The sequence below is a fragment of the Chiloscyllium punctatum genome, chromosome 20 (assembly GCF_047496795.1).
Source record: "Chiloscyllium punctatum isolate Juve2018m chromosome 20, sChiPun1.3, whole genome shotgun sequence".
Classification (NCBI taxonomy): domain Eukaryota; kingdom Metazoa; phylum Chordata; class Chondrichthyes; order Orectolobiformes; family Hemiscylliidae; genus Chiloscyllium; species Chiloscyllium punctatum.
Window position 1 is genome coordinate 56,569,233 of NC_092758.1, and position 12,100 is coordinate 56,581,332.

At 38.8% G+C, this 12,100-nt stretch overlaps 1 protein-coding gene across 2 annotated transcripts in view; it reads left to right on the forward strand.

Annotated features, from left to right (window-relative positions):
* Window positions 1-12,100, forward strand: part of neurl1b (neuralized E3 ubiquitin protein ligase 1B) — a 488,639-nt gene that overhangs the window by 445,984 nt on the left and 30,555 nt on the right. For both annotated transcript variants that reach the window (XM_072590954.1, XM_072590955.1), the window contains exon 2: window positions 852-1,412. In XM_072590954.1, the coding sequence (XP_072447055.1) occupies window positions 852-1,412 (561 nt within the window). The remainder of the gene's footprint in view (window positions 1-851; window positions 1,413-12,100) is intronic.

The window sequence follows — 12,100 nt, forward strand, 5'->3', positions numbered from 1 at the left end:
GAAGTGCCAGATGGCCTACTCCTGCTCCTCGTTCTTATGTTCTTTATAGATAAGGTGGAAAGCACAAATATTAAACAATTTGTTACGATTTTTATTGCAACAGTCAACTAAGTAAAACAAAATGATTATCACTTTATCCTTAAAAAATAAGATGCAAAAATATTTCAACATTTAACATTCAGTACCTAGTTTTATTCAGGTGGTTGATACCTTGACAATTCTAAATATAGGTTTGATCTGTTGACATTATTAACTTGTCCACTGCAGTTGTTGCAATAGATAGAAATCTCTTCATTCTGAGCCAAGTGCAATTTACCTGAGACATTTGACAAGCAAAGTAGTTCTTTCGAAATGAGCCATTCAGTAAGATGAGCTTAAAGATCCGGTATTGGGCTATTAACCACAAGGTTCTGGGCTTGAGCTGTTAAATATTCAGAGGAACTCCCTGCCTGTATTGGCCAAGCAATTTTTAATTATGACACCATACCAGTTTATATAATTTTTTTAATGGAAACTGATGCTACTAACTATTTCAAGTTTGAATTGTAGTACATACAGTGTAATTGTAGAACAACATCAATAATCAGTTAAGACCTGGAGACATTTATCATCCTACACTTCTGATGGGAGAGGATTTGTGAAGGTATCAAAGACCAGCTAGCAAATATTTAAGAATCAGCAGTGATGAAACAAATAGAAAATAGATTAACACTCATATTAAACTAGATACGGTGTTCAGTTTTATAGAAGCTCCTATTGATAAATAACTTACTGTCATTGAAGGAACATATTCATTATATTGAACTAAAATTTGACAGCCTTTTTAACACTATTAAATTTTAACCTTACAGATGCAGCTCACCAGACCCGTTCTGGATCTGCTCGTCAGTATTATACAGTTCCAACCAGCGGTCATGAACGGAGAGCACATTTAAACATTGCTGAACCTCCGAGATTTCATTCGCAGGCCAAAGGGAAAAATGTTCGTCTGGACTCGCATTTCAGAAAAGCCACCCGGAAAAATAGTTTCTGTAATGGTGTAACGTTCAGCAACCGTCCAGTTCACCTCTATGAAAAAGTGCGATTACGGTTATCAGTGGTACTTCATGGATGGAGTGGTGCTTTACGGTTTGGTTTTACAAGTCATGATCCCTCTCAGATGAGCTCTGCAGATATCCCAAAGTATGCCTGCCCTGATTTGGTAACCAGGCCTGGTTTCTGGGCCAAAGCTTTGCCTGAAAGATTTGCTCTGAAAGACAATGTCCTTGCTTTTTGGGTGGACAGACATGGACGAGTATTTTACAATGTGAACGATGAAGACCCTGTTCTTTTCCAGTGTGGTATTAATGTTTCAGGACCACTCTGGGCATTGATTGACATTTATGGAATTACACAAGAGGTCCAAATGCTTGGTAAGTATTCTAGCAATAAAAATAACATCCCAATAATTGCAAAGATAAGGTATTTGAGTTATCTAATGTAATAAGTGCCTGTACCCGACATGCTGATTTTACATGATGATTACTTAAGCCCACCTACTTTTGCCCTCCCACAGCTGAGATCAAGGTTTGTAACTTATAAGTCATAACCCACAATCTAGAAGAGAAAGAAATGTTGTTGCAGCTTGCTTGCAAGTGCACAACATCAATGTAAGAATTCTGTGGAGTAACAATGTGTATTTCCAACTCCTGTCCTTTATTTTTTTAGCTGTCTGCTTTTCTACAGCATCAAAGAGTCCATTGCCAATGATGGTTTAACATTCACAGCCATCCAATTGAATATGGTTTTGGGAAAGTCAGCAATAGCTGATCAAAGTTTGAGACTTTTATTTGAGCTTTTGTCTGGAATCTCTGTAAGGATCTGAGATCATTTGGTGATCAGCTCATAGGCATCAGACTAGATATTTTATTCAGTAAAACATTTTGAGAGTTACAACAGCATTTTGAGGTTTTTTTTTCTTTGAATTTCAAAGCACAGCTCCATATTTGCAATCTCTGTCATGCTTTAGTTCTGCCATTGAGCACATATCAATTGAAACAGTTATTTTTAGATTTTTATAAGTATCAAGTTAGTAGCCTTGTCTTTTTCCCAATGAGTGGGGAAGTAGTCTAGAATTTCCATATATTATGTACTTTCCTATTGCTATCATGTAAAAGCTTGCAAAAAGAAGCAGCATGTTTTGCTTTGAGCACAGCACATAAATGTTAGATTAAAATTAAACTGTGTTGGGAGCATAAATGTTTTCAGCACAATTCCGAAGAGTTAATCTAAGGTGAAACTGGTATTAGAACATCAAGTTGTTGTCTGCCCAACTGATTTTCATGTGATTTAGTCTGCGAGACATTATTGTAAGTGATTTAAGATTATGTATTTAGTTGAAGGACTTTTACAAGTCACAATGGACTGGATTTGCCAAGGAGTGGCAGATTGACAGTCAGATTGCCACTCCACTCTCGTTTTTTAGTTTTAAGACTTCTCTTCTGGCCAGAAATTCTGATCATGGGTCCTTCAGCAATTCGGAGCATACTTTAAGTTTAACAGGGCCCTCGATGTGCAGAAGAATCAGGTGTTTGGTGGGGTATAGTCAGACTGCAGCTCCTTTATTATGTTAGTAATTGCTGTATTCTATGATTTACTTATCCAGCAGCACAGGCAGAAATTTTTCCATGTCCTGTCAAAGGGCAAGTATGTAGGTAAGTCGGGGGAATGAGTACAAAAGCAGAAATTGCTGGAGAAACTCGGAACATCTGGCAGCATCTGTGGAATATAAACAGAGTTGAGTCCAGTGACCCTTCTTCAGAACTGTTATAAGCTATGACAAATTGACATTTATGCTGAAGTTGAAGTAGTGGAGGGGCAAGGGGAGAGGTGAGTGGATAGGAGGAGATGGAATCCATGGAGAAAGGTATGTGAAAGTTTTAAGTAAAGAAGGAGATTATGGATAGCAGGCCAGCAGAGAAGAAAAGCTGAATAAGACGTAATAAGAGCTAAGTGCGAGAAAATGGGTCAGCAGTACTGATTGCAACCTAGTCTAATATGGTAATGGGCAGAAGATTGTGTAGGAATGGGTGACTGTGCTAAAAGCAACCATGTCATAACAAGACCAGATATGGGGTGGGTAAAAAACTGGGAAGATGGAATCAGGCTGTAAAGATGTTGAACTCAATTTTGATCCTAGAGGCTGCAGGTTCCCCAAGAGGAAAATGAAATGTTGTTCTTTGAGGAGTGTACCCAAGTGTCTCAGAGCAAGTAGACCCTGTGGAATGTTGCCAAGGGGAGGGAGGGGAATATGTGTCTTGTTGTGGCATCCTGTCGGAGATGATGCAAATGATGCTTACAATCCTTTGGAAGTGGAGGCTGTTGGGATGATAAGTGCGGACCAAGCAAACCCTATCATTATTGTGAGAGAGAAGGGAAGGGATGAGGGTAGGGGGGTGAGAGATGTGTCCAACATAGCTAAGGGCCCAGTCGACCATGGAAGCAGGAATCCTTTGTCCAGGAAAATGGATGTTTCTGAGGCCTCCCCTGAAAGGTGGATCTTCAGAACAGATGTGGTAGAGGTAGAGGAGCTGGGAAAATGGAATACAGTCTTTACAGGAAGCAGGGTGTGAGGAAGTATATTCAAGGGAACCCTGGGAGTTGTGAACTTTGTAGTGGATATCAGTGGCCAACCTATCCCAGAATTGCAAACAGGGATGTTGAGGAAGAGAAGAAACAGTGATGTCAGAGATGGACCAGTTTAGGTGAGGGCAGGTTGGAAATTGGAAGTGAAATTGATAAATTTTTCCAGTTCTGGATAAGAGAGAGAAGCAGCATCAATGATGTAATCAGTGTACCAGAGGAGGAGTTGTGGGTAAGAGCCGCATTAGGACTGGAACAAGAAATGTTCCCTTTACTCCGTAAAGAGACAGGCATAACTAGGCAGCATTAGGGTACCTATGGCCACTCCTTTGACCTGAAGAAAGTGAGAGGAGTTGAGGGAGAAATTATTCAAACTGAGGACCCATTGGCCAGGCAGAGAGGGGTGGTGGTGGATGAGGATGGTTCAGATATTTGCCCTGAGGCCATCCTGACTGGGAGAAGGATGTGGAAAGGGATTGCACATCCACGGTCAAGAGGAAGCAGCTGGAGCCAAGCGAACTGGAAATTTGCAGCTGATGTCAAGGTGACAGATCCAGCAGTGGATGGGGAAAATAGCAGTTGGATCATGGGCTGAGGAATAGAAGGGAGTCTGTGGGAATTTGCAGTTGGAGTGTGAATGCTGAGTTGGGGTGTCTGTTTAATAGCAATCCAGAAGTAAGACTAAGTTTTTAATCTTCTAACTTTCCCTGAGCAACTGTTAACTCTGATTTAAATTGATGCTTTTGGAAGGTTCCAATTTCAGTTTCCCTGACAATTTCCTCTGAATCTGCTCTGTCGCGGATTCTTCAGGGTTCCAACATGTAACTCTCATCAATGCTGCAGCAATGACTATCTGGCCACTGGAAAATCCAGCCACTTTTGCCAATTCAGCCATTAGCAGTGCAAGTTTAAATAATCAATATCATTCCCATAAAATTTCTGTAAATTGAAGTGTGCAGTGATATCACAACAGTTAAATTGTGTGGTCTATCAAATTTGTTAATGTTTCAAAATAATTTATTGTGAAAATATCACGATGGCATCAATTATCACATTTTATGCAGCATGGATTTTTCCAGGTACCAATACAGCAATGGTAAGGTGAAATTTTTGAATCTAAACCACCCAAAAATGACCCAAAAGGCAATATCATTTTTTGAGGTATAATGCTGAGAAAAATATTCTTCCAATTTCAGCATCATCCTGCAAAACATGCAGGTATGGGTCTCATCAGTTCTGCTTTTCAATGGTTTCAAAATAATTGCAATATAAAACAGTTATTGGAACACATTGCAAAGTGAAAGAATACGCTGCCCTTCATTACAGCTAGATATTTAAGAATAGTTTTGTTAACTATCCTGATACAGCAGCTTTAAATTTAACTGATAACTTTTCTATTCCCTAATAATTTGTAATCCCTTGATTAGTGGGATAATAATTCTTCTTTCTGTGCCTGCTTATCTTTTTAGTTGTTACACTCATTAAGATTAAATTCCAATCCTACCAGCACATAAGGAGAAAACAAAGGTTAATGTGAGGTCAAATTCATTTCTTAAGATGCAATGAATGTCTTCTATACCAATTTCATCGGTGCATGAAGTAACCTTCTACTTGCTGATAAAGCAGCCACAAAAATATACTCCTAAAACACACTTCAATTTAAACAGTAGAATGTTGACATTTTTTTTTCCTAAAATGCTGTACATTTTCTAACAAGCAATAATCATTAACCATATACAAGGAAAAAAATCAGCACATCTGGCAGCCTCTGTGGAGAGAAAGCAGAGTCAATGTTTTGGGTCCAGTGACCTTTCTCCAGATCTGATCAGAAACGTTGACTCCAGTTTCTCTCCACAGAGGTTGCCAGAGTTGCTGATTTCTCCAGGAATTTCTGTTTTCGTTGTGATGGAGTGTTGAGGGAGGGTGTCAGGATTTCCAGCATCCTCAGTTCTTTGTTTTTTGAATGATATGCAAGTACTTGAGGAAAAAAAACGATCTTTATTCCCTGATTTATATCCCTACTGGATATCAAATTTCACATCTCTTTAGTTTGCATTTTTTTTCAGAAATGTTGTGTTCATAATATTAAGGATATCAATTGTGGGGGATAGTGACTAAAATTTCTGTACGTTATGAACTTTTTAATTGTCTTTTTATGAAAGTTTGAGTAAAGAATCAGGATGTTTGCACTGAGCACAGTACATAAAGGTTAATTTTGTTTTAAGCTATGGTGGGAGCACAAAGTTGTTGTCTACCAGCTTATTTGCATACAATTTGGTCTGCACAGTGTTAATAAAAGTGACATAAAATCATATATTTTAAATTGAAGGACTTTAGCTAAATCAAATTGTAACTTATCATCAGCAGAAATGTCCCACTCCTGTCACCAATTGCCAATCATTCCTTATCAAATAAACACAAAGAGATATACAGCAGCATTACTTGAATTCTGTCCCAGTAATGTATTTTGAAGGAAGGGAAGTCTAGAGAAATAAAATTTTGTCATATAAGTTATTCCCACTTGCACAGAAATTTGAGTAGGATATTACTCCCTTTTGAACTAGCAAACAGAGAAGTTTCAACTTTCAGACTCTCTGATGGGAACTCAGGAACTGGGGTCTTTTCCATGCTTTAACAGGACTGGACAGCTCCATAGCAACTCTTCAATGTTACAGTTGCTAGCAACACTTATTGAGGTACCGTTGCTTCAGTCCCAAGCAACAAGAAGTTTCTACTAATATCTTTGATGTCAGTGTCCAAAGCTGACATTTCCTGTGAACTACAAACAGATTAGTAAATAGGTGAACCCTTAATGATATTTCTCGTCAACCAGTTTGGACATGTTCTGACACACCTCCGGAGCAGCTGGGACCTGAAGACAGACTTTCTGGCCCCGAAGTAGGAACATCACACTGTATCACAAGAACCTTATGGTTGGCATGTCTCCATGTCTCCTTGCCACTTTGAATTTACTCTATAATAACTTCAATCTGTAGCAAGTCAACTAACTTTGCTTCCCAATTACTGTGCCCTTGTACTTAATTGACCTTGTTTATATTGGTGATTGGAGGCGACTTTAAAGCATTGTCCCTATTTGTAAGCTAGCTAATAACATTTATCTGGAATAAGTTGTGATTTACTACCACACCTAGGATGTTAGGCAGATAGCATATTTCACTACGCCTCAATGCCTCTGCTGAAATCTGTATCCAAATTTATCTGTCCTTCCCCAGAAAAATTGCTTAATGGATAATGTGTATGGTATAGTCATAAGAGTTTGAGCCTGCCAAAAATAAACAGCAACTGGGACTATTGCTGATGGCTGTGAAACAATGAAGGCACTCTTTGTGCTAAACTGAATCTGAATTTAATTTAATTTACAAGGAAGGATTACGTCAAGAGAATGAAGCTTTTCCCAAAATATTGATCCACGTTTGTCATTTACCAAAAGATTGATCACTGAAAGTAAAACATATTTAAATGTAATCATAACAAAGGACATCACCTGTATAATTGTTGTGTGAAAATATACTTTGTTAGCTGACAACAAACTAGGTGGTAATTATTTTGCGGTAGTTATGAAAGATGTGGAAGATAATGTATTACAACAGTTTAACTGTTGTGGCTTGTTTCCCTTTACCCAAAAATCTTTTTTTTATTTCACCTTCTCACTTGCAGTTGGAGCATTAATAGATATAGGCATCAAAATTGAGACTGAGCTCAATGCTCACCCCACACCAGCCATTTTACAGTTCATCTTAGATTTCCTCTTAAACCTATGTACATGTTGTAACCTATAAATGGAATGATTTCAGTATTTAAGTTCCAAAAGTAGTTTGCAATAGTTACAATCATATGAATAGTATGCCTGAAAACTAAGAGATATTTAACATTTTGGAACATCCTGGTGGTGATGACTTTATGAAACACCATTCTTCCAAGAATATTTCAAGAAGAGCTAGTTTTAGAAAAATTACTCTTAGTTTCAAGTGTATCATTTAAATAGCGATTAAATTCCACTTATTACCTGGATTTGCTGTGTGAATATTAGACACAGTAGGTAACGCACTTACGTAACATAATTAATAGGAGAAAAAGTAAAGGTAAAATACATTAGGAAAGATACATGTTTAATTGGCTACTACAACCTGTCACTGTTGTCAGCTATTCTTCAAATTGAGGATGTCGCCAACTCACAGTTGCAGACTTCTGCTGTGAATCTTTGTGACTTAACAGGCTGATTCTCAACCTACAGATCTTGGGCACATGAGAAAGGAAATCCCAAAGATGTGGAGTATGGTATCCGCTTTTTTTTCTTTCTTTCTCTACCACCACTCTGCACCATCATTAGGGCATTTGGACTTAAAGTGTGTCTAAAACAGCCTGTAACCTTTGTGCCTTAATCACAGTATTCTTGACCTGACAAATTCCCCGACAGAATACATTCAGGCCTGATCAGTGATTAAATTCAGAAGCTGCTGAGTCTTGGATCTAACAAAAACCACTCACTACTTCTCACATTCCACTCCATTCACTATCCGTTGCCATGTGAAAAACAGGACCTAAAGTTGAAATAAGCAAGTACTGCCTGTCTCTGCCGAAATGTCAGAAATCCTTTGTTTGAATAACTTTATAAATCTTTTTCAAATCATTTACAAATGCAGTGTTAAATGGTGTCTGGTAGTATTATAGATAACAACACAAATATTGTAAAGACTTTATCTGTTAACACAATGTGCTTCTTAATTCTTCAACGAAGTTATCTGCCACAATACAGGTTCAAAGATTTGGCAAGGGGTGGATGCCTTATTTAATGCAAAAAATATCTCTTGATAAATCCATATGACCTTGAAATATTTTGCACTGTTCAAAACAAGAGGAAAAACACTGCAGTTAAGGAATACAGGAAAAAGTCCTCCCTTTTCCCACCTCATGATGTGGAGGAAACATCTGGAATTAAAATAGCACATCATTCCCAATGTATTTGCACATCCGGACATCAGCACATAATCTCCTTGGGGACAAATTAGAATGATAATTGGCTATGGTATATGTGACTCTTTGATTCTGTGTGTTAATGGAAGGGGCTTTCCACCAGCAGCTGAATGCATCTATGACTATCCATGTTTTATAAAACATAATCAGAGAAATAAGTAAGAAATTAAAATTAAAGTTTCAAGCACAGCACTGATAATTTAGTAAACTGAATAGTAACTTTCAGACACCATCAGCTCAGAAGTATAATAAGGATGGGTACCCATAGTGTAGTCAGTAGTGTCCCTGCCTCAGATCCAGAGCGGCAGATTCAAGACCAAACCAAGACTGAGTGATGAGAATGGTGTGTTCATAATGTAACTAAATAACTTGACTATCAATTGTAAATCCTTCCAATGCACACTTTTGGTAGGCAGTAAGAGTGGGAGAGATTCCTGATCAATCATGTAATATAAAGAATTCAGAGCTTCTACCAACATTGTCCAAGCTGCAACATGCATGTTGAAATGTATGTTGCCACAGTAACTCAGACCCCGTGAGGACCTACTTGGCTGCTTTGGCTAGACTCCCAGTTCAGATCAAATTGCTACCAAAAGCATGGAGTCAATCTTCATTTCAGCAGGAGTGAAATTAGTGTTGGGCTGCTTTCATTTCTCATGTTGGAGGTCCTAGCACCATGGGTAGTACCTGCCTTTGGCAGAGGACTCATGTAGAAGTGCATTTTAATGCCATTTGAAATCTAGCGGCCTACATGACCGTATCGATACAAGTCTCAAGCACATAGTAAATACCTGTTACAAGAATGCGGAGTTGACAGATTGTGATATTGTGCACAGTTTGAAGAGAAATGCTGTCACTTTGAAACTCAAGACTTAAGCTGATGTTGTCTCTTAATAACTAAAACAGAAATTGCTGGAAAAGGTCCCCAAGTCTGACAGCACCTGTGGAGAGAAATCAGAGTTAACATTTCAGGTCTCAGCATTCTGAGGAAAAATCACTGGACCCTTAACTCTGATTTCTCTCCCCAGTTGCTGATAGATATGCAGAACTTCTTCAACAATTTCTGCTTTCGTTTCTGATTCCCAGCATCTGCAGTTCTTTTGGTTTTTACTTTGTCTGTTAATAATGTTTGGCTGACCATGTATTCAGCAGCAGAGGAATTCAATTCTAATGCTATTTAAAAAGACCACCCAGCCAGTTTCATATTAGTGCTGGCTGGTCTCTTCTGATTGATATTATGATTCTTCAGGTGTTTGGTGTTTTTTGATGAGAAGGGCTCTCATCAGGAGGAATGTTCAGGAAACACTTCCTGCACCCAGATCTCAGCATGGAACAAGAGGGGCAACATGCTTGCTTCAGCAAGGATGTCCTGACTGAAATCTGTCACCTATTGGAACCACATTGCAATTTGTAAACAGGGAGAGGACCCCATTATGAATAGTTGTGAAGGTGATCATAATGAGGTACTTTTATGCACCCAGCTCTGTCCTGGTTAGAGATGAGTAGATTTGGAAAATGTTGCAGTTTGCCTTTCATAGTTGTGTAAGGAAGAATGCTGACACTTTTTTTGAGCTAAATATATTTTCGCAGAGAAGAGGCGGAGTGAGCATGCAATTTCATGAGGATTGATGGTTATAAGTTTCCAATATTTATTGAATTTTGGAACGGTCCCAGTGGATTGAAAGGGAGTAAATATAACTCCATTATTGTAGAAAATAGGAAAAACGAAAAAGGGAAATCACAGCCTGAAAACAATAATCTGTAAACTACTGCAATATTTTAGTAAGGAAGTGGTAATAGCAGACTAACACAATGATATGATTAGGCAGATTCAACATGAATTAATAAGAAGGGAAATTATATTTCACAGATCTATTTGAGGTTGGAAGAAACAGGTACGGGAACTAGTGGATGTAGCACGTATAGATTTGTAAAAGACATTCGATAAGTTTGGTGTGCGACATAATCCCCAACACCAAGAGCTCTTATGTATGACAATGGGCAGAGCCATGATTAAAGGATAGGAAACAATAGGAATATGAGACTCATTTTCAGATTAGCAGGCTTTGACTGGTATGATGTCATGAACACAAATGGGGCTTAGCTATATTAATGACTAGTCTCGCCATAAAAAGGACAATCATTTAGGACTGCGGTGAGGAGAAATTTCTTCATAGAAGCAATTGTCTTTTTGTATTCTCTATCCCAGAGTGTTGAGGGAGGTGGGAGTTTGGTCTCTAATAAAATGAAGAGCTTGGTCATGGTGAGTTATCCCAGCACAGATTTGACTGAGCCTAGCGTGGACTCGTGGTGGCAGCTTGGCGTGTCTGGTTTCCTGGCAGCTTCTGTACTGATGAGGCGATCTTAATGCTGACTCAGGGCTGCTGCAGCAGGGACGGGTTTGGGTTCCCAGTGGTGCTTGTGTCCAGCATAGATTCATGGAGGCAGCAGAAGAGGTGAGTTTGGGCTTAGTATGAGGGATACAACAGCACAGCAGTGGCTACATCAGCAAGTTGCACCCAAAGTGGACTAATGGCAGCAGAGTCGAGTTTGGGCAAGTGCGGTATCAGTGGTGTCAGCATTGGCAAGGGCCAGCAAGCACTCAGTGATGAGGGCATTGATGCAAACGAGATGGCATGGTGAAGGAGACTCATGTTTAGTCACCAGGCCCATGGCCTACACTGGAGCACTTCACAAGAACATTTGTAAAGTTGAACACGTTCTCTTTATTTCTTTTTTTTTGCCTTTATATTCAACGTTTTGGTTTACTTTTCTGTGTTTAAAGATGATGCTGTAACAAAATACACTTGACAATAAATAAATAAATTGAACAAAACAAAAATAAACTAAAACACATCTAACTTTAATTCTAACTCTACCTCTATAAGTTTGACTTGAAACAAATATCACCCCAGTCCGAATGCAGTAGTTGCTTCATAAAATCCTTTGAGCTTTTGGCTTTTATCCTAAACTGTGCTCATTCTTCCAAAAATTTTTATGGCAGTCAACCAATGAATTGGCCAAACCTGATCACAATGTTCGATCACAGCAAATGGAGTTTACTGTAAACAAATCCCAAATATTTAAACCAAGTTGCAGTCACATACCATGCTCCATATGAGGTAATTGTGGTGCTAGTATGTTTAGCAGACCACTATGATACCTCCCTTATTTGTCAGCACAGGAAACTGCAGGATACAGCTTACAGGACAAGTAATATCTAGCTTGGATGGATGCAGTTTGCAGTTCTTGGAAGTCAATCATCTCAGATCCAGGACATCTGTGCAGGATGCCACTGACCTTCCCTCCATCATAAGGTCAGAAGTGGTGACGTTCGCCAATGATTGTACAATGTTCAGGGTAATTTGTGACTCCCCAGCTACCAAAACAGTCCATGTCCAAATACAGTAAGATCTGGACAACATCCAAGTTTCAGCTGAATAATTGGAAACTAACATTTGCACTACACAAATGCCAGAGAGTG